At 43.7% G+C, this 27,543-nt stretch overlaps 3 protein-coding genes across 18 annotated transcripts in view; all 3 read right to left on the bottom strand.

The window, feature by feature from the left end:
* Positions 1 to 2,320: 2,320 nt before the first annotated feature.
* LOC148216580 (uncharacterized) lies at positions 2,321 to 5,189 on the bottom strand. Its single transcript, XM_088135184.1, has 2 exons — positions 3,922 to 5,189; positions 2,321 to 2,793 (listed from the first exon to the last, which is right to left on the bottom strand). The coding sequence occupies exon 2, from the start codon at positions 2,777 to 2,779 to the stop codon at positions 2,609 to 2,611; it is 171 nt and encodes a 56-aa protein (XP_087991310.1). The 5' UTR covers positions 2,780 to 2,793; positions 3,922 to 5,189; the 3' UTR covers positions 2,321 to 2,608.
* Positions 5,190 to 5,567: 378 nt separating this feature from the next.
* VPS33A (VPS33A core subunit of CORVET and HOPS complexes) lies at positions 5,568 to 15,537 on the bottom strand. Its single transcript, XM_088135183.1, has 13 exons — positions 15,384 to 15,537; positions 14,396 to 14,461; positions 13,969 to 14,096; positions 13,179 to 13,368; positions 12,209 to 12,325; positions 11,567 to 11,741; positions 11,036 to 11,229; positions 8,681 to 8,807; positions 8,387 to 8,454; positions 7,847 to 7,984; positions 7,350 to 7,487; positions 7,075 to 7,243; positions 5,568 to 6,605 (listed from the first exon to the last, which is right to left on the bottom strand). The coding sequence occupies exons 1-13, from the start codon at positions 15,483 to 15,485 to the stop codon at positions 6,412 to 6,414; spliced, it is 1,806 nt and encodes a 601-aa protein (XP_087991309.1). The 5' UTR covers positions 15,486 to 15,537; the 3' UTR covers positions 5,568 to 6,411.
* Positions 15,538 to 17,689: 2,152 nt separating this feature from the next.
* Positions 17,690 to 27,543, bottom strand: part of CLIP1 (CAP-Gly domain containing linker protein 1) — a 62,020-nt gene continuing 52,166 nt past the window's right edge. For 6 of the 16 annotated variants that reach the window (XM_088135145.1, XM_088135149.1, XM_088135152.1 and 3 more), the window contains 4 exons: positions 24,545 to 24,662; positions 23,561 to 23,702; positions 22,416 to 22,465; positions 20,081 to 21,163 (listed from right to left, as the gene is read on the bottom strand). In XM_088135145.1, coding sequence (XP_087991271.1) covers positions 20,771 to 21,163; positions 22,416 to 22,465; positions 23,561 to 23,702; positions 24,545 to 24,662 — 703 coding nt within the window. In that variant the 3' untranslated portion in view covers positions 20,081 to 20,770. Of the gene's footprint in view, positions 19,651 to 20,007; positions 21,164 to 22,415; positions 22,466 to 23,560; positions 23,703 to 24,544; positions 24,663 to 27,543 lie in introns of those variants that run through there. The other 10 variants (XM_088135151.1, XM_088135160.1, XM_088135158.1 and 7 more) reach the window with 5 other exon arrangements.

The raw sequence follows: 27,543 nt of genomic DNA, 5'->3' as shown, positions 1-27,543 counted from the left end.
CCACAATTACGACATTTCCGGATTTCGTTTCCTTTCTCGGCTCCGCCTCTCTCTGCCCGCGCCCGCTTTATTGTGATGTCATCTTTTCCTTTTTTGTTCCGCTCTAGGACGGAACGATCTCCTTCAACATCCAATGCCAAGCAAAGGTCCGCACCATAGAGTGAGCGAGGCAAAAAGCGCCAGCCTATTGTCGCTTATTACTTCGTGCCGGAAACAGAAATGCCTATTTCTAATGGGGGTGGGGAGGGATTCGCGCATGCGCCCTGAGGACGACGCGTAAGAGGAGCACGCATGCGTCCCTTCATATGTCACTTGATAAGTTTAGCGCTGTAGTTTTACTAACTTGCTTCTCTGATCCGAAAATAAAATCTTCCTTCTCGGTTTGTAAACATCTGATGAACTTTTCAAATGAGTTAGATAGTGAACTTAATAATAAAGGTGAATTTTCAGGATTTCTCTCTTTTTATTATTTTTAGGGTCTACATTCCAATATAAAATGTCCCTCATTACATTTTCAACCCTGATTGCTCATTGGAAGGATCGATAATGAAGCTCAAGCTCAGATATTTTGGTCACCTAATGCGAAGAGAGATCTCTTTGGAGAAGACCCTGATGCTGGGAAAGATGGAAGGCCAAAGGAGAAGGGGACGGCAGAGGACGAGATGGCTAGATGGCATCACTGAAGCAATGAGCATGAAACTGAGCAAACTCAGGGAGGCAGTGAAGGACCGGAAGGCCTGGCGCAATATGGTTCATGGGGTCACAAAGAGTCGGACACGACTTAACGACTAAACAACAACAACATTACATTTTGAATTAAAAGATAAAAATAGAGAAAGCGTAATGGGTACCCCAACGAACTCTGTGGAGAGAGGATATTGATGAAAATACCTGGATAAATCAGACAAAACTCCATAAAATCAGTCTATTGCAGTGTTTCTCAACCTTGGCCGCTTCAAGATGGGTGGACTTCAACTCCCAGAATTCCCCAGCCAGCCATGCTGGCTGGGGAATTCTGGGAGTTGAAGTCCACCCATCTTGAAGCGGCCAAGGTTGAGAAACACTGGTCCATTGGGATAAATGTTAAAACATCTTTTCCTGTGGCTGGGAAAAATACTTGGTATGATTACCAACAATTCCCTTTCTCTCAAGATGTGGGAGAAGAACATACTCTGAACAGGACGTTTCCCTCCTGGGAGCACGAACTTCACTGCAGCAAGAGAAACCGGGTCTGAAGGCCAAAATGTTGGAACAACCTGGATGGCATCTCATAATGCGATAACAGCTGAAGACAATCACCCATCCGTGCGCTCACGACGCAGGCCCAGCAGACGTGCCCTATCCGATCTGTAACAGTTGCCTGTGCTTAAAGTACACGGATATTTACAGGGCATGGGTAGACAAATCATAAGATGTTTTGCGTGCAGGATCTAATTAGTGTGTATGTTTGCAGGTGAGAAAAACTCATTTAAATCATCGTTAACGTAATACTGAGGTCAGAACTCAGCTCTTCTGAATCCTATGACTTTCAAGAGAAACGCACGCGCACGCATAAATCAAATAGGCTGGTTTGCGCAAGCCAAAACTGAGATTAGTGTTAATCAAGTTAGCAAACTGGGTGGGGGCCTCTGCTAAATCTTTCAGTGCGAGCTTGAATCTCACCAGCAACCCACAATATTTGGTAATTAACTTCCCTTGAAGAGAAACTGAAGCATTCAGGAGCTTTACACAAAATACCCATACTTGTACAGTGTACTTTTCTTTGTCACTCTCATAATGGATTGAAGTTACAGCATATGTTAAATTCTACTAATAATACATTTAAAACGATAATATTTATGCAGCATTCCTAGCATCCTGGGTAGAAAACAATTATGTAGCTAACAAGCAGCTTTGCTGCCATTTAACTTTTACCAACTAAGAAATTTTATATGTAATTTCTGTCCAACGCTTGGAATACCCAGGGTAGTGTGTGTGTTCACAATGTTTCAAATCTCCTGTTTTCCTTTTTTTCTCTTAAGTTTAGACATTATAAGATGTGGCAATATGAATTCTGCTATGCTTAATTTTTTAAGGATTTAACACAGACAATCCCAGACCTGCAGGTAATTTTATTGAGTTGCTTCTTGAAAGAGGGAGCAGCTGAGCAGGCCTTTCCTCTCTCTGGCTGCTATCTAACACCGGAAATGTAACCACCTCATTAAAAAAAGAAAAATAATTAAGAAGTGATGATCAGGAGTACCATCAAAGTGAGGAAAAAAGTCAACATCGAAGCGTTTAGCAATATCTGGGGGGAAAAAAAAGACACGTTACAACATGCTCAGCCACATCCAGCTTTTATATTGATATTCCCATGGGATTATAAAAGAAAAATGGATTTGAGAGGTTAAGCGCATCAGTAACTCTCTGAGATTCCAATGCTTGAGAAATATGTTTTAAAAAGGAAACATCAGATCAAAACCAAGTGGTTTCTCTAAAAAGCGTCTAATTTATCACGAAACAAAATTAAGACGGGAAAAACTCTGGGATAGAAAGAGGCATTTTGTCCAGCTGAGGTATCCCGACTCCATGAGCTGCAGGTGAAAATGGCGTGCGCTGTTACTTGCTGTTACTTTAGCACCAGAAAGTAAGTGGTCCACCCAGCCAACAGGAGCGCCCCAAACAAGACGGTGTAGCTGAACAGCACGAAAGCCAGGAGTTCCTTCAGCACTTTCAGAAAATGAAGAGTGAACGATTCCTGCATCATTCTGGCTTTACAAGTTGGTGAAGAAAACTGCATGGGAACAACGGGATCTGGAAGAGGAAGGGAAGGTGGAAGAGAATGAGCGAAGCACAGAATTAAAGATGCTACAAAACAGAAACCGAGTTCGTGATCTACAACAGCCCAGTCCTATACAGATCTACTCAGAAAGAAGTTTTATGGGGCTCAGTGTTCTTGCTGGTGAGTAAATTGGCCTAGGATTAAAATATGTGTCTGTTAAAGCTCTGTGAGTGAGGTAATTGTCTTTGGACTAGAAAACTATTTTGCAAGATCTGACTATAATTTTAAGAGATCAGGAAAGCTGATCCAAGGGAAATAAGGAAAGAGGCCGTTCAAACAGTGAGTGCGCAGCCAGAGAACAGAACCTCAAGATATATGGCTAATAGTGCATTAGTACCAACTAAATTCAGTCATCAAAGCAGTCAATTCTTCCAAAGGGAGCCTACTTTAATATTTAATGTTATAATTGCATCTAATGGACAGGATGCCAGGAAAAAAATGTTTCTGGTTTGGCAATTATCTACAAATTGTATGGCCAGCATCTTTCCATCAGCCCAAAATAAATGGGGCAGATTTAAAATCAATTTCCCTATCGAAATGACACCCAGTGCTGTAACCCAGTAGGATTCAATAGTGCCTAAACTTTTTAAGTACAAGCTTAGTTCGTTTTCAACCCCCAGGTTTTAGAAATATGCGGTGGTGGTCTAATGAACGACGTACCCTTACGAAGATTTGCGATACTTCTCTTTGGGCTTATTCATTATACTGAATTTTCATTTTACAAAGAGGAACATATGAACAGGACAGCTAGTAATTAATCTTACTTCAGTCCCAAAGGTAGAAAGATAAAGCCAAGCTCAGCCTACGGCTAATTGAGATTATTTTTCTCCCCAACAACATAAAAGATGGGAGAGCAAACTAAATAGCCAGCAGACCAAGGACTTGCAGTATTTTGTTTTTTAAAGATACCTTCAGAGAATTTCCTTAAAATAACCGAAGGTATGATTTTCAGTAGCAATACATATGTTTGGGTGTGAATCTTATCTCCTGTAAGATTAGAATAAATCTAATAAATAAATCTAATCTAATAAAATGATCAGAGCACAAAACCTCTTCTATGGTATAAAGTTAATTATACTTGATCTGAAGAAATTGCTCACCTTTTTTGAACGACGAGGTTTGAAGTTCCTCTTCACCTTTGTTTCTGAAGCTTGTCTTGAGTGAGTGGCTTCTGGATGTGGCTGGATCCTCCCGTTAATCTGAAGAGGCAGGCACAGCGATGCTATATATACATACGCCAGATGACTGAAGTACTAATAGGCGAGGTGTGGTCAGGCACTTGTTCTGCCGTGGGATACACAGACCTTCTTTGTTCTTCGCTACACAGAGAAAAATATTCCGAGGCTTTTTAAAAATGAAAATAGAATGGAAGTCATGAGGAAAGTGTTTTTTTTTTTTTTTACAGATACTTCTGCACTTGCCCTAATGAAATACTTGTGTGTGCAAAAACACACGCGGTAATAAATTTGTTACCCTTCTAAGATGCCACTAGAATTTTCCACTTTTCCAAAACAGTACTGGATATGTTTTTATATCGAGCCACTGGATATTAAAAACGGAAGGAATGATTGTTGAGAATGTGAGAACAACTTTCTCCCCACTATCACAATGATAACCTTTACAATGAAACGAAGGTAGGTTTACATGGTTAGCTGCAATCTTACCTTCATACAAAAAAAGTACTCCTTTTAAAAGATGCGTTTGGTTGTTCAACAGAAAGCAAATATATGACAACAGCTAAACACATGTGCGTCAAGCTAAAAACAGCACATTTTCAAATTCAACATCTGCTTTACGTCTCTCAGCTGGTAACAGCATCCAACATCATTCGGTGCTCGGGTCCGTGTTTCACTCAGCCGGGCCTTGGCTGGGGGCGGGGGGGTTGAAGCAGCCACCACTGGGCTCCGATCCCTGCAGCTGACTGAAGTGGCCGGCAGCTTTCCAACTCTGCTGCTCCTGCAAGATAAAGCCCTGGCCACGTGGCCACGTTTCGTGGTGACATTTTGCAGATGCCTCTGACCTGGGGAGAATTTTCTCTCCCTGCTCTTTGAGCATCCCATGTACATTTATTAAATGTATGTTGGTCCTCTGTAGCTTAAAATTAAAAAAGCAGAATTCAGAGGTGCTGAAAATAATGGGGGGTGGGGGTGGAAGGCAGGGAAATGGCATAAGGAGCACAGGCCGTTTGGCACTTTAGAGAAACCCCCAACTTCCGCTCAGAACCAATTTTCGGTTTTGTAAGAGATTTCTCCCATTATGCCTGTATGTAACTCAAACCTGAAAGACATGTCCACTGCTCTATTTAAAAAGTTTATTTTCACCCTCTACGTTACCTGGCTCTTCCTAGCTTATTACGTATGAAAAGGTCTCATTTGTCTCCCCCCCCCCGCCCCTTCTTTAGCTTACAGACATTCAGGCGCAGCAAATGGACTCTAAATTTAATCAGGAGCTCTCGTTATCAAATTATTAGCCTTGCGATCAGCAAGGCCTTCATCAAAAGTGGATCAAAATCAGACTACCCAGGAAGCTGTTAGAATATAATTACCTCCCCCGAGACTTGGTCAACTTTCCCCCAGAAACAAGCTTACTTTTCTTATTCTAAGGTTTTGTATTAATGGGTCACGATAATGACGTTTAATGGGAGAGAATCGTGATATTTTTATAATGATATGAAGTGATTCTGCTGACACTGTTAGTGTAGAAACTGCACGTTCAATAAAGCACACTCACACATATACACACTGGATAATGCCTGCATTTGCATCTTTATATCATTTATCTTCTTCAATTTCAAATGTAGCATTCCAGCACTTTTTAAACATGCCCAGTTTGATTGCAACTGAATGAGGTTTGATGAAAAAAACCCTCTCATGTTCCTCTCCCACTATTCACAACAATATTCACTGCAAATTGTGCAAGCTTGTTCACTGTTAAAGTCTCATAAGCATTTAAGGAGGTATTGATGAGAAAAAAAGACCAGGATATTTTAAAATAGGCAGGAAAGCAGTATTTCCGTAATCTGCCAGAGAAAATTGTGAGAAACGAGTGAAAAAAACAACACCCATGGGAATAGGATGAGTGGGGTAGAACTGTATAAGCTAAGCGGCAGATCTGTTGGAACTGAAGACATTTACAGATTTGCAGACTTTCAAGCTTTAGAATGGTAGCCCGAGAGGGAACCTGGCTAGTTACAAGCTACCAACATGATCAACTCTCTGGGGAGAAAAATTAAGATTGGTGGACTGAAGTAAGAAAACCAAACAAACTATAGAACAGGAAGGAGGAGGAAGTATTAGGAAAAATATCCTGAAAGACTGGAATATACACTAATGAAACGGTGTTTAGAAGCCGTAAGAAAAAGTCTAGGAATTATACTTGTGGACTATGCGCGGGAGCAAACCAAATTCAGATCACTAGGCTGAGCTTTTAGGAAGCAGCCTAGAAACCATCTTCTTTCTCACATTTCATTCCATGATCTCCTTCTCTCCTTCTAAGGCACCAGCTTCTCCCGAAGTTCTCAACACGTACATTACGTATCGTAATGCCAACACGATCGAGTCCTGCTTGATCCCTCTACGCTGCCTCTTATTCTAAAAAGGCGGGGGCTCCAGCTTCTCCATCAGAGATTTGATCCAGCTTGTTCCATTGATCAGTTTTGTGGTTGCAATTACATATTCGGTGCCCCCATCTTCCATCTGAGAGAGAAACCGGAGGGCTGCAATTTCAGCGTAGGTCACTCCACCCAAGAAGAATACAAGGGTGACTCGATTTTCTCCATGCTGACCTGGATTGTTTATAGGGGAAGAATTGAAAACTGGCTTCAAAACTTTTGTGCTTTGCTGCTCACCCACTCAAACCCTCACCTTGTAACTCAGTTTGGACCAGTCAGGTCACAGTGAAAAAGTCTGCTATGTTATTACTGGAGTGTGAACAAACGTATGTATGATATCTTCATGGAGCATCTGCCATACAGGTATGAAGTGCAACGCGGAAGTGAAACATGCCTGCTGCACAGAAACAAATTGCACTTCTGCACTTTTAGAGGGAAGCAGTGGATCTGATCAAGGTTCTTTGAGTATTGTAATATTTGGAAACAACTGGATGCGTCCCACAGTAAGCAATCATCCCACTTGTGTGGCCACTGGAACCCCTAGGTCGGTAAGAGGTCACTGGATCGTGGTGGCCATTATCAGCAGTCCTGTCAGCATTTCAGAGCATATTCCAGGTTGAACCCCCCATTCAAGGAGACTTACGCTTTTTCTGAAGCCCGGTTGGTAACTGCTGCCTCTCCTCAAAGTGTGGGCCCGGAAGCATCTTTAGCACTTCTTCTATGCTTCGCCATCCTGGCCGGGCCAGCAACTGGGCCAGGCGTACGCTCAGAGGAGCGTAGCCGCTATACACGTAAGAAATATCATTCGGGTTCTGCAGAAAGGGAAGAAAGGGTGGAATCAAAGAGCAACAGCATGTTAGCTTACAACCACTTTGCAAGGAATCCTTTACAAGCTGCGAGAGGCAGAAGAGAACTTGCCTGTTCATTGACGTCGTCCATCCACAAACGCAAAGTTTTCCGAATGGTGGGATAGTTGTTTCGACTACCTAACTGGGGCTTCAGAAGTCCAGCCTTTTCTAGGTTATTTAAGGTCAGTATGTGTTCATAGCCGTAAGTCTGTAACAAGTACAACTGCCTTTTAGCATTGGTATATTTATTTTATACATTATTTATGAAATCGTGAGGTCTCCCGCTTAGATAGAAGCTGTCTACCTGCAAGGTTGAAAGAAAAAAATGGATTTATGACGAACATTCAAACAGGAAATGAGCAAGCCTGATTAACTGCTGCATATTCAAGGAAAATAAGTAAATTGTGGGGCAGGACAAAATATCTTGACCCTTTTGCCGAACTTTTCTTTCATCATCTGTGACTACTTCAATTCTGCAAAATGCAATACTCAGCTTTAACGAATTTCCCAAAATTGCTTAAGGTCTTCCCCGAGATGTATCAATATTTGGCTTTATGAAAGTCTAACCTGGAGAATTTCTCTCTTGTAATGATCCAGGACCTTCTGCTTCAGCCCACTGTTGCATACTGACTGCAGACAAACAAGCCTCAGTATCTTAATCAAGGGGTACTTTTGGGCAATACAATCTTCTACGTAAGAGTTGACCTGCACAGAAAAATCCAATTAAATCTGAAACAAAAATCCCAAACTTGCATAGAGGGTACATTCTTTGCAAAATGTACTACCTATTGAAGCAGATATGGAAGAGGTTTCATGCTGTCAACCCTAACTCTTGGCTTTCAAAAACATTTCGTACCAATCTGATGGACTGTAACAAGGCTACCTTTCCACCTGCAGTTTTTGCTTTCCCGTTAGTGATTGCTAAGGGATTAGTTTGGCCCACAGCAACCCGGAAGACAAAGACGCTGAACAGATGTTGTAAACACCAAGTTATGGATGCCACGTTTCCTGGAATAATGCCACTTAGCCAGATGTACATCCACCTCAGTTCCACAGGAAACTAGATCGTGGGCAACACATCAGCTATTTGAGAAAACGTTGGCCTACCTTATCAGTATCTATGCCGGACATAAATTCTTGCTCCACTGTTAAATTATCGAAGAAGTCTTCGGATGCTTACGGTACCAAAAACAAACAAACAAATAGCATTTGAAAAGAAGTGACGTTAATTGGACCTTGAGACATTTCAACAGCAGGGATAATGCTGAGATCTGGCCACTGGGACTTTAATTACCGGAGGGAGAGGTTAAAAGTGGTTCCTCCTTATCCTCCTTACATTCAAGAGGGCAAACCCGCCTTCCCTCCCACCCCGCCCCAAAAAGATGCCCTTGAGTTACTTACTGGTGATGTCTTTGATAAGTTCTGCGATGGAAGTGTGGTTAGCCAAAGAGCTCCTTGCAGCCTGCATGTGCGGCAGCTGTGACACAAACTGCTTGATCTCCCCCACAGTTTTGGCGTGGTGCCTTTCCTAAGAGCATAAATCAAAGGGTCCTGAACTGTGACCTCCTGGGCACCACACTGTCCTTATTTGGGGTCTACGCGTTTTGCATGTCCCCCTCTGCTTTGCTGAGGTTGGCAGAAGCCACAAAACATCGTTTCTGATGTTTTGAGAAGACCATAAAAATCTTCTCCGGGCTCAACTTTCTCCCCTCCTGTCCAACTGCCGAAGAATAGCAAAATGTCACTTCACTGGAAACAGCAATGTCTTAGCCTCCACTGGACTGGTCCATTTTTATGCCCGTTCTAGTTTTAGACAGCACAAAGGTGTTCCTACTTTTCTGTAGCCTGAAGGGAAGCCATGGATGGAACGAGAGGAATCCTCGACTGGAAACCCCCAAGGAGGAATACTGGCCCACATAATTCAGTAACATCTATCAATACAACGTATTTCTGAGCACGCCAGCAAAACTAAAGCTATTGCCAGTAGAAGAAATGGACCTCAGACACACACTCCAGTTTCTAAAATATATTTATTTTAACGGTTATCATCTGCTCTCATGTTTTTTTCTTCTAAGTTTTGTATTTCATTTTCACCATGCATTTTCTTTCCTTAAAAATCTTGTGTTTTGGTCTGAGAACCCTGGTTAAACAATAAACCCTACGCTTTCTAAGTCACCCCCCTCACGATCTGAGAAACGATCATCTGGCACATCTCAGAATGTTTCCTGAAGAGGGATTAGTGGGATTATCTCCACAGCAATGAAAAGCACAGGGTTTGACTCTAAGGACCGGATACTCTATTAATTAATGATCTATTAATTAACCTACCCCAGAAGTTCATCATCTATATCCAGTTTTCTCAGGGCAAAACAAGAGAAAAAAACCATGCACATCCCACACTGACACTTGGGGAAGTGTCAATGATATGAATGGCAAGCCCAGGCAGGAAGACTGTAATGAAGCTGGTCATTAACGGGCCCCTTCTGCCACTCGTAAGCTGCTGTTTCATTATCACCTATTAGATCTGACGATCTTACACCTCTTCTTTCTTCCTTCCTTCCTTCCAGTGTAAAAGTATGAATATCCCTGTGGTATCAGTTATGAAGCTCAGATCTGAACATGATTTCTGGTTCAAGAGACAAGCAGATCTGCCCTGGCCCTTCACAGAGGAAGCAAGGGGGGGAAAAAGGAAGCATGTTTTTAGATCCCAGAGTTCAGTCACAACAGGAGTGAAAGCTTTTTCGTGCCATCTTCTGGGGGGAATTTTCTGCAAGGCATGCCCAAAATTTCAAGTGACAGGGTTGCCTGGTAACTTTTCAAAGCTCACACACAGGGCTGGCTAAGTCAGTCTTGGAAATAAGATAGGTTAGAAAGATGTTTACAGTTTGATCTGGTAGCGCAAAGATGAGCTTTCTAAGAATCTCACCTTTCTTTTAAAGATCACAGGTTTCTCATTCTCAAGGTTGTTCTCTCAGAAAGAAGCAGGCATAGCTAAATGCAGCTATACATTACAGATGTAGCCAAACAGGTTTTCCTGTCCTTCCTCATGAACAGATGAAACCGAAATACAAAACAGTAACCATCGGAAAACTAAATTGTATGGATTTGCCCAGTTTCCATAATTTCTCTATGCCACGGACCTTAATATTTTTTCTCAGTGCCAAACCTGGCTTCATGTGACTCTGGAGAAATAGAAACTACCCAAAACATGCTGTTTTACTGCAATTTTCAAAGGGATCTGTGCATCTCCTCTGCTGTTCTCAGGAAGGACAAAAGAATACGACAACCGTCTTCTCCTTTTAGAGTCCAACTATGCTATGACCAACACGGTAGCCAAATTTTGTGTGGCTGCAGTGAAAATGCAGCAACACCTTGTTCAAATGGGAGAAATTTTTCAGCCTGGACCTATTTAATTAATTTTACTCTCTTATTAATATTAATTTTACTAATGTCATTTTATTTATTTTATCCTCCTTGTTTAACTTATTTTAGTGTTATGGACCTTTGATCGTAACAATCAAGCAGATTTGATTTGGCTTGGCTTGACAGGGTAAATAATTTAATTGGTTTTAGAAAAGCTTTTGCCTCAACCACTGACAGGAGAACCATCAGGGAAAACGTACAGCTGGGACACTCGGTCGCAACCAGCGACAGCAAGAGGAGTTTACCTAAGATGGAGCATCTCTGAGGCCAAATGGGAAAATCAAAGATGGCGCATCCCTGTAAGAAAGCGATGCGTAACCTCAGCTTTATTACCTCAAAAGCAGCTGAGATGATTTTGGCTTTCTTGCTCAAGACGCTGCCCACGGCGTTGAAGTTTTTGTCACGGATCTCTGCGTACAGCTCCTCCGCGGAATTCAGCTGCAGTTTCTTGGCCTCGGTGGGGAGCTCCTTCGTGCCCTCCCCCTGCTTCTTGGGAGCAAATTTTTCAGGGGGGAGTTTTACGTATGCTGTCAAACACCATTAAAAAAAAAAGAGAGGGACTTGGAGGCTTTAAAAGAAAGCCCTGCGAGAGACTGTGAAGATGTATATGACTTGCTTGCAGAAGCTCAGAACCCTCCTTCCTCCAATTTTTCCTCCTAACAACCCTGTGAAGCAGGCTGGGCTGAGAGGGAGGAGACAAAGTTTCCCCCTTCTTGGAGGGAAGGGGCCCCAAAAGGGAGCAGCCGAAAGGAGAAAACAGGGAGATGGACGAAGCGAAGTCTTGGCAATTTGTCTCCTCCCCTGAGAACGCATCTAGAGAGGATTGGCAATTCTGTCACCCTCTGGTCATGCCTGATTACTTACTGTTCTGAATTCCATATATTTCATCAATGAGGCCCTCGTAGGTCAGCTGGGTGGCCAGAGGAGATATCAAATCCACGTTGCGATCAAGCAGCAAAAGGGTATCGAAGACAGGCAATATGGGATTCTGGATCCCTGAAAACTCCCGCTTCATTCTGATCATCATGTTTGCCACGTGCTGGAATCCAAAGAACCCAGGAGGTTGCAGCACAGGCGACAAACCCTAACCCTAACCCTAACCTAGCCAAGACCAGGCATCTTTAACCTATATTCCTCACTGCCTGCCCTGCTGATTCAGCTCTCAAGTCCTAGGCACGAAAGCCAAGCATAAGCCACCTCCCCTTTGTCAGACCTCTCCCTACCTTTCTAACCTGGCAGGCCATCCCGGCTTCCACCACATCTATTTTGTACACTGCTCTTGCTCTTTGCCCAAACTAGGTGGCCAAGGCCTTCGATTGTTCCCTGTGGTTTGACCATCTGGAGTTAGGACATTGTGCCAAACTAGTGTTCATCAGCCACAAAACTTCCATAGGCCCCAATTTAGCTTCTAAATAATCCAAACAAAGGGGCTCCTCATTGCAAAAGCGGCAGGCAGGATGCTAGGCTGAGCTATTAATAAGGAAAGATGTTCCAGCTCATTTTTACCCGTGCACATTCCCCTTTTCCAAAGATGAGCGGGATGGTTCCGTAAAGAGCCTGGAGCGTCATGAGTCCTTTTGCTGCATGGTAAAGGCTGGTCTGGTCATTTTCTAAATAACACTCCTACGGAAAAGAAAAGTCACACTCAACGTTCCAGGAAGGTGGAATTTCCTGCAATCAAAAATGGATGCTTTCCCCCCTCTTAAATACTTCCAAGGAAAGAGAAGCCACCAGCTAAGGGCAACTATTACCGAACAGGTTTTCAATAATATTAGTTGCAAATTTTAAAAAAAACGTTTAACCACTCATCAACTGGAATTTTCAAAGCTGCTTATTGAAAAAAGCCCAGAATCATCATAAAACCAGAAACACACATCAGATACCTATCAAACCAGTGATCAGAAAGACACTCAACATCGTCTGGCACAGCAGTACTGATCAGATGAAAGCCTGCACAAACTGTTCAAACCCTAACCCTAACCACTGTTGAGGGAACAGTGTGTAAAAGAGGTGACTCTCTTTTTTGGACACCCACAGTAGAAACGCTCAGAAAAGATCCTCCAAAACAGATCTGTTCTGTTCTATTCATAAAACTTACATTTAATCCTAAAAACAACAGTGGAATGAAATACAAAAAGCAGTAAAATCAGCAAGATTAAGTAACCCAGCAGAATGGTAAAGAATGTACTGTAGCTAAAAATTAATTTGGTTCTAAAGCAAACTAACAGCACAAGAAGTACTATTTCACTGTGAAACAAATTTGTCTTACAAGACTGCCGCAAAGGGGCTTGGAAGAGTCCTAGTCCTACCCATGAGGCGGTCAGTCAACTTGCTGCTGATCCTCTGATTTCTTGTCCTACCATGCCTGGGGAGCCTCAGAGCTCTGTCTCTAATCCAGCCTCTTGCCTGACTAGTGAGGCCTGGAATGCCACAGGTCCCAATCTCAGGAGCGGCCTTGCTCTCTGTAGGTGCTGACCTTGAAGGCGTTTTCTGACTCCATGGACAAGAGGTCTCCATCGAAGGGAATGAGGTCCAGGCTGTATTCCTCTTGATGAATGAAGTGCTTCAGCACCCCCAGTTCTTTTAGTCGCTGCTCACATAATGAACTGCGACGTGGCACAAACAAGATATGGAAATCCCGCTGTGGGCAGCGGACTTTATCTTCACTGGAAAAAAAGAAGGAGCATTTCTCAGATCAAGCCTTCCCAGCTGAATGTTAATAGTCTCTGGCCCAATTCAAATGGCACCTTATGTATTAACTAATTAATTAATTAATTCAGTTAATATAGCCACCCATTAATGCATTAAATATAAATTTATTCATTGTTTAGATTGATAAGGCCGCCCAACTCAAAATTGACTCTGTGCAGTGTACGGATCCAAAACAGATACCATATCTAAAAGCTGATAAAAATCAGAACAGGGGAACAAACATGCACCCTAACTGAAACAGACAATGCACATCAGAAGGACATCCCCTGACCTTGGGGACTGGGGAAGAAAACAGGTTTTGACAGATTATTTAAAGGTTTGCAGAGTCGGGCAGTATGAACCTCAGGGTGGATGCTGTTCAAAAGGGCAGGTGCCATGGCAGAAAAGGACACTGATGATTTTGCTTGATGTCTTAGCATGAAGATGCCAGCTCTGTCAGTTCTTATGGGACTGGCTGAAGAGACGGTCTTCCCCCCCAACATAAACAGTATAGTTTTCCCTGATGAAAAAGCCAACGGCAGAACTGGACTCAAACTTCCCCAATGACTTTTTACCTGAGAATGTTGTCAGCAATGATGTCCATGAGCTCTAACCTGGGTCTGACAAAGAAAATAATGTTCTTGACATCAGCTGAGGGAAGGTGGCCTCCTTTGAGGGTGAACATTTTCTCCACCTCATGTTCCTGGCAGGAAACAAACAAAAAAAGACTATGAAAATATCCAATTTTGTTTTATTCTCTGGCAGTTGCTCCAGGAAGAGATGGGGCTTTGGGCTCAACCTGCTGCTATAGGTAGTAACAATAGTCTTTTTTGAAATAAAGGCACACCCTTCTCCATATCATTCCAGATGCACCAAACCATCCCAGCAATGTGGCTTTTTATTTTTCCGTAGGAAGAGAATAAGGCATGCATACTTTTTAATGAAAGCCCTGGTGCATTATCCTGTTTCCGGCATTTTTTACAACTCTTGCCCATGCCTTACCTTGAGAAGAGAATATTGTGCAATCAGTCCAAAGGGTCCTGTAAGGTATTCATCCCACACAATGGCCTAAGGAAGAGAAAACAGATTCAGGGGTGCCACAGCATTTCTTCAAGAAGCTGGGAAAGACTTTGAAGGACTAATAAAATATAATAATATAATGAGTTTGTTCCAGAAGAAAGCCAAAGAAAATTCAACAACAACAATAATTATACTAATGTATTCTGAGACTATAATGGCATAATAATATTATAATATAATTTTAAAACTATAATAATAAAACAGTAATCTGGCTAGGGCCAAAATCCTTGAAGTCACCCTCAGTTGATTAGACTGATACTCAATTGGACTAACCAGACAAATCAAAATAATGACATTGAGCAATAATAAAGCAGTGATTTTGCCCCAGAAAAGAGCCAAATGAAATGCAACCCAAATTTATTTATTTCTCACATTTATATAGCTGCCCATCTCACAATAAAGTGATTCTAGGCGGCTTACGAAAACAATGTATCCTAGAACTATAATATAATGATATACTAATAATATGACCCAAGGATAACGAGGGTGCGATATAACCCCAACAAACTATTAATAACATCAATGTATAATAAATAATATCAATGAATAATGAAATGTAACGTCAATGAATCATAGATATCAGTAAGTAACAATAACAATACCTATGTAGAATAAATATACTGAATAATAAATATTGAATGATAATACTAAATATCAATGCGTAATAAATATCAATGCAAAATACTATCAGCGCATAACAAATATCAGTGCACAATAATATCAATGCATAGTAAACAATATCGATGAATAATAACTAATAATGATAATAATAATAATAATTAAAATTATGGTGAGGATGGTCATGGCTGCTGGTTAAGGAAGAGGTGGGGGAGGGGCGGGGGACTCGGCGACCCATCCTCCCCGGCCGGCCGGGGAGGATGGGTCCCCGGCGAGGCGAGGCGGCGCTGACCTTGGATCCGGCGCACTTGTCGAGGAAGGCGCGCAGCTCGCGGCGCCCGGCCTCCCTCAGCGCCGCCAACGGGACGCGGCCCGAGCTGAGGTGAGACGCCATGGCCGCTCGCCCGCCGGTGACAGCCGCGCCGCGCCGCGCCCCGCCCACCCGGGTCACGTGAGGGGAGGGCCCTCGGGCGACCACGCCCCCTCTGTTCCAGGCTCTCCTCGCCCGCCTGCTTCTTGGAGGGCGCTTCATAGAAGAGGCGGTTATCCCTCTTGGGCACTGCCTGGATGCCAGGGGGGGCGAATGTGGGCACGACCCACGCAGCCCGTTCATGCCTTGCAATGCCTTATGGCAGTTCTTCCACCTTGGCCGCTTTAAGAGGTGTGGACTTCAACTCCCAGAATTCCCCAGCCAGCTTAGCTGGCTGGCTGGGGAATTCTGGGAGTTGAAGTCCACACCTCTTAAAGCGGCCAAGGTGGAAAAACATTGCCTCAAAGTATGGCTTCTTCGAGTTGCAGAAAATCTGATTATCAGTGCATCTGGTCACCCCTTCTTCGTCTAGCGCATTTTATTCACAGGCAAAAGCTTTGAGAGAGAGCAAGGACGCTTTTAATTATTATCATCATCATTATTAGTTATTATCCATCGATATTGTTTACTCTGCATTAATATTATTGTGCATTGATATTTGTTATGCGTTGATATTACTGTGCACGAAAGAGTGTCATCACGCACCTAATTTTTAAAGACCCTACGCTAACCCGGCTCACTTCCTGTAATGTCTTTTTTTTCCCCGCTTAATGCAATTTTGGCACCCTGAAGGTGATGCACGCCCTTCTTCCCTCCACAGCGCCCTAAAATTCTTCCCAGCAGTCTTGCAAGGGGGGGACAAGGTTGAAAGGTCGCCAGCAAACAATGCCGCGTCTGATTTCTTCTCCTTTCTGAACTTCACAACAGCCCTGCGAGGTGACAAGAGGGAAAACTCACCACTCAGAGTCACTGAGGTATCTTATAGTGGACCTAGATCTGAGTCACAAGTGCTGTTAAAGCGATGATGTTGGCTTATATGGGACAGCCTGATGAGGACTTATTGGAAGGAGTCATTTAAAGAGACAAACTTCGAAACTCTTAAGGCGTTGTGAAATATTGGCACGGGGGTACAGCTGCTGACAGACTGAAATGCCACGGGGGAGGCCAGCCGAGATGTCTTCTTCCCGCCTCGGCCACCAAACCCAAATTCACTTCCTGTCAGAGAAAGGCAAATGCCTAGTGACAAATTTTGGAGCAATGGGCTAGCATGAATAACTGGTGGATATGGAAGTATTAATACACGTACAGGACTGATCTGCAACTTTGCGATGCAGCGCTGTCTGTTCCTGTGGAAAAATGGTGTACGAATGAAATGCAGGTTTGCATATACACACATACATGCACGCTTGATGTGTGGTCTGCCTGATGAAACTGCCTCTATGAAGCCAACTCAGATATGGAAAGGAAGCAGATATATTGTGGGTGGCCCAGATGTGCGATACCTTCACCCACCCCCACTGCTAATTTTTTTTTTAAACCGAAGCAGCATCAAAAAACCAGAAATGGCTATTTTGGTTTTACGGACTAGTGTACAGTATCTTGGCTTTCGAGTTTTCTTGCAATCTACTTTCTGCATTTAACCTTCTGCCTTTTGGTGGAATTTACAATCGATCAAAGGATACGAATAATAAAAACCAAGCATCAGGCAAGGGGCGAATAGAAAGCTCGGGTTGAGAGCAGTTTGCTGAATCTTAAATCTGGATTAACACAGTCCCCACATTCATGAAATCATATCCCCATAAACCAGTGTTTCTCAAAGTTGGCCACTTTTAAGATGTGTGGACTTCAACTCCCAGAATTCCCCAGCCAGCCTTGCTGGCTGGGGAATTCTGGGAGTTGAAGTCCACACATCTTAAAAGTGACCAACTTTGAGAAACACTGCCATACAGTAAACCACATCCAGGTTTGGGATGTTCACCTAGCATAGCAAGGAAACAGACCGGATTGCATTTCAGTCTAGCATGTATGTTGGGCAACTCAACCTGTCTGGGTTCAAAGGGAAATTAATCCTAGGTGGTGCGTCACAGAGTGCAACCTGAACCAGAACAGGACGGCTGCTCAAACAACTGAAGGACGGTGCCCCTCAGATGGGTATGGCGGTCTCCTGAATCCTGAACATCTTCCCTTTCTCACGGCCTGTCTGAAATTATGATCCACAACGAGCCTGTCCAAGGCTTGCCGGGCGCCAAAGACCCGGAATTGCTGGGAAAAGAAGGAGGCAAGGCTGATGACAAAGAATAACCGCTTTATTAAAGATACAGTACACTTGGTTTAGCTGAATACTGCTTTCCCTGCTTTTTTATGACTATCCCTATAATACATTCGTTACTCCAAAGTTCAAACAATTACATTAAATTATTTTTTTTTTAAACTCATATGCCAAATACTGATTGTAATCTGGGAAAAATACACTAGCAGCACAGATGTGTGCACGTGTACGTGCGTGTGTGCTTTTTATGTGTGTGTGTGTATACACACATACATATACACACATAAACACAAACATAGACACAGTTATAGAAGAGTTAAATTCTTCCGTAATGTAGAGAAAGCAGGGAATGTTGACATTTTTTTCTTTTTCTTACATTTGTATTTGTGACATTCAAAAAGAAGAGAGCAGAACTAGGCTGGCGTCCTCTTTTGCTATCTTAAACAGTACACAGCATCGGACTCCGTGACAGAGTAAACTCAACAGGAACGCCACGCGCCTTAAGGTAAGCACGTGGCCACATGCATGACACAGTTTCACCCAGAAGTGTGCTCTGTTTCACGTTTTCAAAAATTTCTGGTAAAGTATTGGCTTCTTAGAAACTCCACAATGATTTAAATACTGAGTTTTCTATTTTACATTCATCTGGAACAAAATTCAGACCGAGGGGAAAATAAATAAATTACATATTAATTAAAAAAAAAGGTCTTGATTTCAGAATTGATCTTCAATAAAAATCTGTTAGAGGATACAAATTGTTGCTGGAAGATTTCCCCCCCCCCCTTTTTTGGTACATGCACACCCCCCCCCACCAAAAATCATCCCAGTCAGAAAAAAAGTCTCCCAAACGTGAGGCTATTTAAAGTCATTAAATCAAGTTACGGTGCTGTGCACAAAAGCCCTCTAAGTTCCGAATAACAGAAGCACTGAAGACAATAAGATAGCTTTCCAAAATATAAATCTTTTTCTTAAATATATTTATATATGTACTTATGTACAACTCTACAGAAGCTGAAAAAACGTGGAGAGATTTCCCCAGGGCACAGCTGAAGAGGTTTGGTTAGAAAAAAAATTTCCCCCGTGGTGGCTGACCTGCTTCATGATCTTGTTGCCTCAACGACGTCTCACACTGTTAAGAAATCTTGTGGAAAGGAAGGCACTACTCCAGGTCTCGCACCAGGTAGCACACGAAAGCTTGCTCACGCGTGTGTTCGTTGATCGAGAGGTCACAAAGCCGAGGAAAACAAACCAACTGAAAAAGCTTGCCTCTTAAACCCATTCCAGTGTCAGAACGTACAAAATCTAAAAACATACATCCGCCGCTTGGAGAGCTTAGTGCAAATATGAAAATTAACAGCATAATTTCAAAGACCTTTAAATTAGCTAAGATAGAACTAGTGCTTGCTTGTTTGACCCCCCTCCTCTCCTCCCCCCCAAAGTAAGCAACGTGACCGGAGGGAAGTTTCTCCCAAAAGAGGATTGCAAACCCAGAAGTTGGAAATGAAAAATGGCAGCACTCTGCCTGTTAAATGATTTATTTTAATTTCAGCTTAAGAAGGGTAGAATAAAATATCTTGCTGTGGAAGACCAGACTGACTCCATCTTTCTAAGCTGGGTGGCTGCTGCAAGGAATTCTGGGAAGGCAGAGCGCCGGTCCTCTCTCTTCTCTCCTGACGGCGACGTCCTTGAATGCTGGTGGTGGACGAGGTCCGACTCGCGCCCAGAGCAACGTTCATTTTCCCCGGTCCTGTCCTGCGTCAGAAGGTCTCATCATCGTTGCAGTTGGTGGTCCAGTGGCCAAACACTTCGCAGATTTCGCAGTAGGGCCGCTCTTCTTTCCGACTGCCGTGGTAGGTCGAGTGGGGAGGCTCCTCGGGCGCCTGGGCTTGGGTGGGACAGTCTTCGGTGTCGTGGAGGTCAAAGCAGTCGCAAATGTCGCAGAAAAGGCGAGGCTTTTTCTTGACTTGGTTGTCTTCCTCGCTGTCAAGAGAAATGTTGTACAAAAGATGATTGCCTTTCCGGGGAGCTCGCTGATGGAAGTCATGGGGAATTCCACAAGGAAGGTGGCTGGGGAACAGGGGCTAGCAAGAAGCCGGACCCTGCTTTTTCACCACCCTCTAGGCTGTGCTTCTCAACCTCAGCAACTTTAAGATTGTTGAACTTCAACTCCCAGAATTCCCCAGCCAGCTAAGCTGGCTGGGGAATTCTGGGAGTTGAGGTTCAGACATTAAAGTTGCTGAGGTAGAGAATCACTGCTCTACTCCATTCAGCTGTTTCTACCATAAGCCACCCCAAGTACAATGGCCGCCCGAATTCCCAACTTTTGCTATGACCAACCTGTCATAATTAATAGCTTCTTCCTCATTGCCATTGAGAGCTGCCTCAGACATCATTTCCACTTTCGATTTCAGTTCCTCGTTTTTCCTTTGAAGATCCACAATTACTGAATTTAGGAAGTCAATCTGAAGGGTTGAGGATGAGAGGAAAGAGGAGATGTGAGACACACAACACGAGGCAAACCGGATATACAGAACGTCTAGATAGTCCCTTTTAAACACGAGACATCAATCTTAGGCAAACATCAACTGGGGAAACTTAAAATACTTTGAAATAAATATGTTCTAAAACCAAGAATATTGGCTATCCAGAGGCTTTTTAAGGTAACTCACAAGACTGGCCCAGCCATGAAGAACACACGAGAGCTGAAAAATTTGGGAATGGCCACTTTTAGACAAAATCTAAACACCAAAGAACTACTTTTGAGTTTCGATGGAAGACTGGTTTGCTCCAGCATGTTTTTTTCCGACAAACCAGGGGATGCCTGGAAATCTGGAAATCCAGCAGGAGCACATCCTGTGGCATATTGCCTCTGAATGTGGAGATTCCAGACGGTCATCTGGCCATCGGCCATCCACAGGGTCCTCCTTTGCCATGAATTTTAAAGCTCTCCAAGACAGGGGTGGCTTTTAGGCAGGGAATTCCAAGTAGGAGGCCTGAATCTATTGTTGATGATCCTAACATGATGGGTAAAAGGGGAGAAAATACATCCCCTTTCTTTACAAAGCATGCACAATAGTAGAAAGCTCTGTTACATCTGCTCTCATTCCTCTTTACATCTTGAAAACACCACAAAAAGAGAGCCTGGCTCATCATCTTGGTTGGCCTTTCTCAACTCCACGCTACGGCTTTGTAAACTACGATACCCCTCAGTTGTAATCTCAATAGTTCCATCTCCTTGCGGGGAGAAAGAGAGCAGGGAGGAAACAGCCCAAGAAGACCCCAGCAGACTATCATCATGGCGATGGTAGCTCAGCCACCCTTGTTTATTGTTTCTCCTCTTCTCTCCCTCCGCTTTCTTACAAAAAGAACAAGGGTTCCCCTCTAGGAGGCTGAGTGGAGGAGAACAATAGCTACCTTGCTGAATGACACCAAGGTTATTATAACTGAGAACACTTATTTTTAAAAAGCAGAGAAAGCTGAAACAAACCATATGCTGATTGCAGGAAATTTTTCCCAGCCGCAGATAAAAGCAAGGGGCAAAAAGGAAAGCGGGGGGGGGGGAGGGAGGGGAGGAGGGAAGGGGAAAAAACAAAGAAACCAAACGTTAGTATGTTAAGGACATTACAAACTCAACCTCTGAACACCCAAGCAGAATGCATCTGGTGGCTATAATCCCTGGAAATCCCCTCCAACCTTTTTCTGATGATGATGATGATGATGATGATGGAGGAGGGGGAGGAGGGGGAGGAGATGATGATGATGATGAAGGAGGAGGAGGAGGGGGAGGAGGAGGAGGAGATGATGATGATGATGATGATGATGGAGGAGGAGGAGGAGGAGATGATGATGATGATGAAGGAGGAGGAGGAGGGGGAGGAGGAGGAGGAGATGATGATGATGATGATGATATTTGGTGCAGTGACAGTTATCATTTGAAGAGAATGTCTGTAGCTCAGAGCTGAACTGTGGAGTCCTGGGTGCTCTCTGAGCGCGGTGGTTGCCTTGCAGATGCTTCATCTCCCAACTAGGGAACATCCATCATCAGTACAAGACAGTTGATGTTCCCTAGTTGGGTAATGAAATGTCTGCAAGGCAACCACCACGCTCAGAAAGCACCGTTATCAACTGCCAGTAAAATCCTCTATCCTGGGGAAGAGTAGCAAGTTGGGAGAAATAAAATAGAAATCCTCAGAGCCCATAAAAACTGACCCATCAGAGTTGCTTACTCTGTCCGGGTCTGACTTCAGCAGGAGCAACTGTAGTTTCTCAAGCAGAGCGATCTCCGGTTGGAGCTGCACAGAGTTCTCGCCTCACTTTGTTAGAAAATATGGCCAGCCAGGACAGACCAAGTTGCTCCTGGCTCCCACCCCTTAACGACAAGACTCCAGTTACAGATTCTTCCCCAAAGACAATTCGGTCAGTGGAAAGTTTGCTTCGTCCTTTGAAAGCTACTAATGGCTGGTTGTATGTCGGCAGCATCTCTCCCCAAGTGAGCTGCAGCACAGCTCGGCCCGAGTCTGTCAGACCCTTGGGCTTTTCTCCATGGCTCCTCTCAAAGAAGGGCCTCTTGGATGCTTTCTGGTACAACTAGCTCCAGATTCCACAACCAGATTGCTCCTCCTTCTATCTTCCACAGGAACAATGGGGGAAAGGCAATGCGTAGGAGCCATCTGCGCCGCCAACCCATTAAAAGCTATTTCACAGAGTTAGCAAAGCATCTGCACCCAGGAGGACAGAAGCAGTACCTTGCTCTCTGGGGCATCTTCCTTCTGGAGGTCACCACCAGATGAATCTTCTTGGAAAAGAAAAAGGAAATAAAGTGTTAGAAAGGCATGATATAAAGACTCCCTGATTTCACATGACCTTAATCAGAGACTGAAAACACGTGGGATTCTGGACTCTTTGGGAGCACACGAGAATGTGTTGATATTTAATTCAGTTGACTTGATCCCAAGGGACAATATCTGGCCATGCTTCTCCATGTTTGGATGAAACCACCCTGTTGGAGTAATGTACTCTGTCATACCTTGCATTGGGATCACTCAGGACTCATTCAACAGGTCATATCAGGTCTGCCTCGCGAGAACCACGTGGCTTTTCGTCTCTTTGTGACACAATGCAAGGTGCTGGCTCTTGCATTCAAAGAATGAAATGATTTGAGATGAAGGTATCTTTGCCTGACTGAATGTAATAATCTTCTTTGGAGGCCCTGTTCCAAATTCTGCTTTCGGAAGTAGGGCCAACAAATGTCCAAGGTATCATCTGAACACAGACACCAGCAGCCATTTATCAACAGCAGTGTTTTTCAAACTTGGCAACTTTAAGATGCGTGGACTTCAACTCCCAGAATTCCCCAGCCAGCATCCAAGATCTAGATCAGTGTTTCTCAACCTTGGCAACGTTAAGCTGTGTGGACTTCAACTCCCAGAATTCCCCAGCCATGAAAAACACTGATCTACAGCTACTCAAAGAATATTCCAGCATTTCCAAATCTTGATAATTTCCACATGTGGAGATCCCAAAGTTCTCAGCCACAGCCATGCTCCACTTCTGGCATTGGAAGCTCACACATCTGGCAGCAGCCAAGGTTGGAAAATTTACTAAATTCCCTAAGAGCACATTTGAAAAGAGGCAATAGGTACAAAACTCATGAATGACACGAGGACAGCAGCCACCCTTCCAAGTTCCTCACGGGGTGATGCCAATGGAAGAGGAGGGGGTTCAATCCTGAACTGCTCTCCTCCTTAACAGGATGGATGTAAAGATGATGTGGGTTTTCCCCACCCCATGGAGACTTTGGCTCTGTCTACTTTGAAGAATCCCTATTTAACTGGGCCGCCTGAGGGGATCCGAGGCGTGCAGGTATCCTGCATTCCAGAGCTGGCTTTACCTGAAGGGTCTTTCTGGCTCTCTTTGAGTTTCTGCTCCAGATTCTTTACTTTTATCTCAAGTTTAAACTTATCGGACTCCAGGGACTGAACTACAGAATGCAAATTCCTTGCAGTGGCATTCTCGCCACGGAGCACCATGACCTGCAAAAGTAAAAAAGGAAGAGGGAGGCCGGATGTAAACCTAGTAAGAGATCACAGGAGGAAACAAAGAGAGGGTGTACGATCAGCATTCAGTAGTATGGTTTGTCTGGTGGAGATAAGATGCAGAAGCTATTCAGTTTCTTCAGATGATGTCTCATTTCCCATTACGGAAAATTTAACTTTTCAGGTTAACAATGGCGGTGGGGGCGTAAAGGCAACCCGTCATTTTTCGTTGGTGAATGTTTCAATCAAGCACGGTAGGGCCTGCTATTTACACAAAGAACAGGCTTGCTCGACCACCCTAAGGACTTGGTGTGACAAACTGAAAATTAACTGCAACTCTCTGGCCCGTTCTTTTCTTATTGCTTTCTTTGCACTGCCCAGAGACGCTCCATTTGGGTTTTTGGTTTAACTTCCTCAAGACTCAATCCTGCGGGTTCTACATCTGGAAGGGAACGAATACGCCCCCACCGCAGCAGCCAAAGGCCTAGCTTCTACTGTGACTCCCTGCCACACATCCCTGGGTTTTGGTAAGCCTCAAGAAGGATCTGGCATTTGCCTGAACCTCGTTACTCTTTTCAGTGCTTTTCCTGCCTGAATTCCTGGCCCTGCCATCCTGCCAGCGCCGGCCCAGAGAGGACACTCTCTCCTTAAAGTCAGTACCCCTAGCAGCCATTGTCACTGCATGATGGTTTGTCCCTACCTAGTTCACAAGTTACATTTATTTGTCCATGCTGGGGAGGAAGCCTGCAATGACATGCATGAAGTGGAGAAGGGTGGTGTTTCGTGGGCCAGCCAGCGATCAGAGGATGCTACGGATCACATGCTTTCTACATTTGTACCTCATTTCTGAGTTTTTCCAGCTCTTCATCTCTCTCTGTAATCAAGGCACTAGTAACACTGATGGATTTCTGTAATGAAGCTCTCTCTTCATCAGTTTCTTTTTTTAACTTGGCTTCTCTAAAAGAGAGGGTCAAACAATTTCAGAAGAGTCGTTCTATTAAAAAAAAAATCATTTCTAAAAAAAAAAGGATTAGCAGCAATGGGGCTTTCTGGAAATTTAAATATCATTTCATTTAGTTGAGCAACGTTTTCTATTTGGCGTTAATGACTGGGGACTTTACAACAGTGAAACAAAGTGAAAAGTTTTACCTAGGTAGATTCATGCCAGAATCTGCACATCATCATATCCATTTCAGTTTTTTTTTTTTTTTAATGATGTTAATAGGATTGGGAGATAAAGAATTGAAAAGGGAAAAAACGGGTTGCAGATGGTGAGCCTAAATTGGTTATTTCTAGGAACAGTAGTTAACAAGCTACAAAAACACATGCAAAGCTCAAACACACACAGTTGTCATGCAAAGCAGGGATTGTGCTGGAATTATCGGTTGGTCCTCCCTAAATTCTGTTAATTTAAACTTCCATGGAGGGCCACTATGGAGCCTTAGCTGAGGTTTAAAATTTAGAATTCACGGAGGTTAAAACATTAGAAAATTAAAATTAGAAAATTGAGTCAATGAAACATCTACAAGCCAACAACCATGCTCGGAGAGCACCAAGGACTCTTCAAAAGTAGTTTCGGAGTTTGGTTACAAGGCTGAGATGAGGCCTGAGAAGTGACGCGTGTGCTTGAAGAAATCTCATTCTTCTATGGAGGGAGCAGCCAATAGATATGGAAGAAGGGAGGAGGAAAATGAAAGACAAGAGTCCCCTGGGGATCACGGCCTTCATATTCTTCTACCACTGCAGCCGGTGCTGTGAGACAGCACTGAAGAGGCTCCTGTTCTCGCTGTGGCTATTGCTGCTGCTATTACAATTTCGACATGGGGTAAACGTCATTAGGCAAAGCTTGAGGAACTGACAGATGGGGCCTGTGAATTTGAGAATCCTTCCACTTTCTCCAAGGCTGCAGCGAGCCTTCTCCGGACATCATCCAGAAGGCCCCTTTTCTAAAACTTCCACCAAGTAAGAATGGGAAAGCATGGTGTTAATTCCTATCTGCTTCCACAGGGCCTGCTCAGAAGATATCCCCGGAGTTGCTTTATGTCCCTCCCCAAGAAAGGAACAGTTATTAGCTATGCAAACTAAAATCTAGCAAAGGGAAAAATGAGGGAGAGCGATCATGCACACCCAAACAGAGCAAAATGCAGATTTAAAGAAGGGGGCATCAAGGGGCCCAAAGAGAAGACAGCTAGGTATTCTTGGATCTACAGTTAGAGAGAACCACAATAACCAGCAGGGGAAATACGGCAGGATTGTTGCTGTCATCCAGGATAACTAGCAAACAAGCAATAATGGGCAGACGCATCACAGAAGTCCTTTCAGAAGCTATGCAGATGTTCATTCTCGGTCATGGAAGCAGCAAGGGGAGAATCTGGGATGTACAGACACAGAGGCACACCACATCACAGCTGGCTGAGATGCTTTTGTAAAGCCGAGAGAGAAGGCTACTGTTCCAAACAGAGCAGCTCTCCTACAGATCAGAAACGCTGTGGTTTTGTTCCAGGAAAAATCAGTGACATTTCAGCCTGACTGCAGAGCACAAAGGGAACCTTTTTGTCAAGGATGGACCAACTGGCTGCTAAAGGAACAACAGGGAGCTTGGCAAAATGGCTGGGTCTAGCTGGGCTAGAAAGTGAGTGGGAGGGTGGTCTGGGGTGGGCCAAACCCCAACAGGCCTGCTAGAATTGAATGGTGGGCATTCAGGAACTCTGTGGGTCGGCTGATCTGCATGCAGGTAAGCTCCACGTTTATGAAGACGCAGAAGGGTCTTACTGAGGACATCTTGCCCATGTCAGCTCATTTGGAAATGTCAAAAGATCTACATGAGCCTCCTGCTAATCTTCAGGGCTAGGAATCTGATTAAGAATGATAAGAAAAGAACTAATAATATGCCAATCTTTGCATCAGATGGGAAATGTTTGTGCTTCTGGGGCAACGTGGGAAACTCCTAAACGTGGGGAAGCCGTTGCTAAAGGGTGCTTGAGATAAAATACACAGGAACTGCAGATGATAGACCCTTCCTTAAAAGAGGCATCCTGTTGCCACTGGAGAACAGAGAAGAGGAATGCCTCTTCTAAAACAACAGCTGTGTGCATCGTCGAAAGACAAAGCAAATGACTACTGCTTTATCCAGACGATGAATTTGATTACTCAACTTACAGTCTAATCACACAATCTACATAAACACTAACATCAACCCCAACAGACCTCTCCTATTTCCCCCCAATTTACTCTCCCATGAACCCTTCCAGAACATCTCAAATCGAACTGCCAACCCAAAACCCCACCTGATACCTGGAAGAGCTGAAGGTTTTATTCTCCTTCTATTCTATTCTCAAATTCAGGTAAGCGAAGACCCAACCAGGAGGGTTGTGGATTGATAGATAAGGGCACCAAATTGTCCCGGACAATCTCCATCAACATTTATTTCACGCTCAGCAAGACGTGGCCAGCCCAGGCTTTTTTTTGGCTTTTGTTAAACTGGAAGAGGTTTGCTGATTGTGAGCCATACACACTTGCATCCATGTGCATTGCATTTGTTCTATTTTTACACCCACCCACCCACACACACACACATGCAGATCCCAGCTGTTTGCAAGCTCATTCATGCAAAGAAGCCACATCAGTATTCTTATAAAAATAAAGAGCAGTTACTCTCAACTCAAGAAGCGTAATTTCATGGATGAGAAGACCCACTTAAAAACAGCTTTGGTTCAAGAAGGAAGGATCCATATTCATTTTAGACAGTTACGTCAAGATAATATTAACTAAAAGGTGCACAGGACTCAGTCCATCAGGCGGATCTCTTGAATAGGTCTCTTATAATCAGTAAGATTCA

Source organism: Python bivittatus, unplaced genomic scaffold (assembly GCF_059951505.1).
Source record: "Python bivittatus isolate LINGU-HERP-01145 unplaced genomic scaffold, Pbiv_v1 ctg000100_np1212, whole genome shotgun sequence".
Classification (NCBI taxonomy): Eukaryota; Metazoa; Chordata; class Lepidosauria; order Squamata; family Pythonidae; genus Python; species Python bivittatus.
The sequence above is the reverse complement of the archived record's forward strand: the minus strand, read 5'-3'. Positions and strand labels throughout refer to the sequence as shown.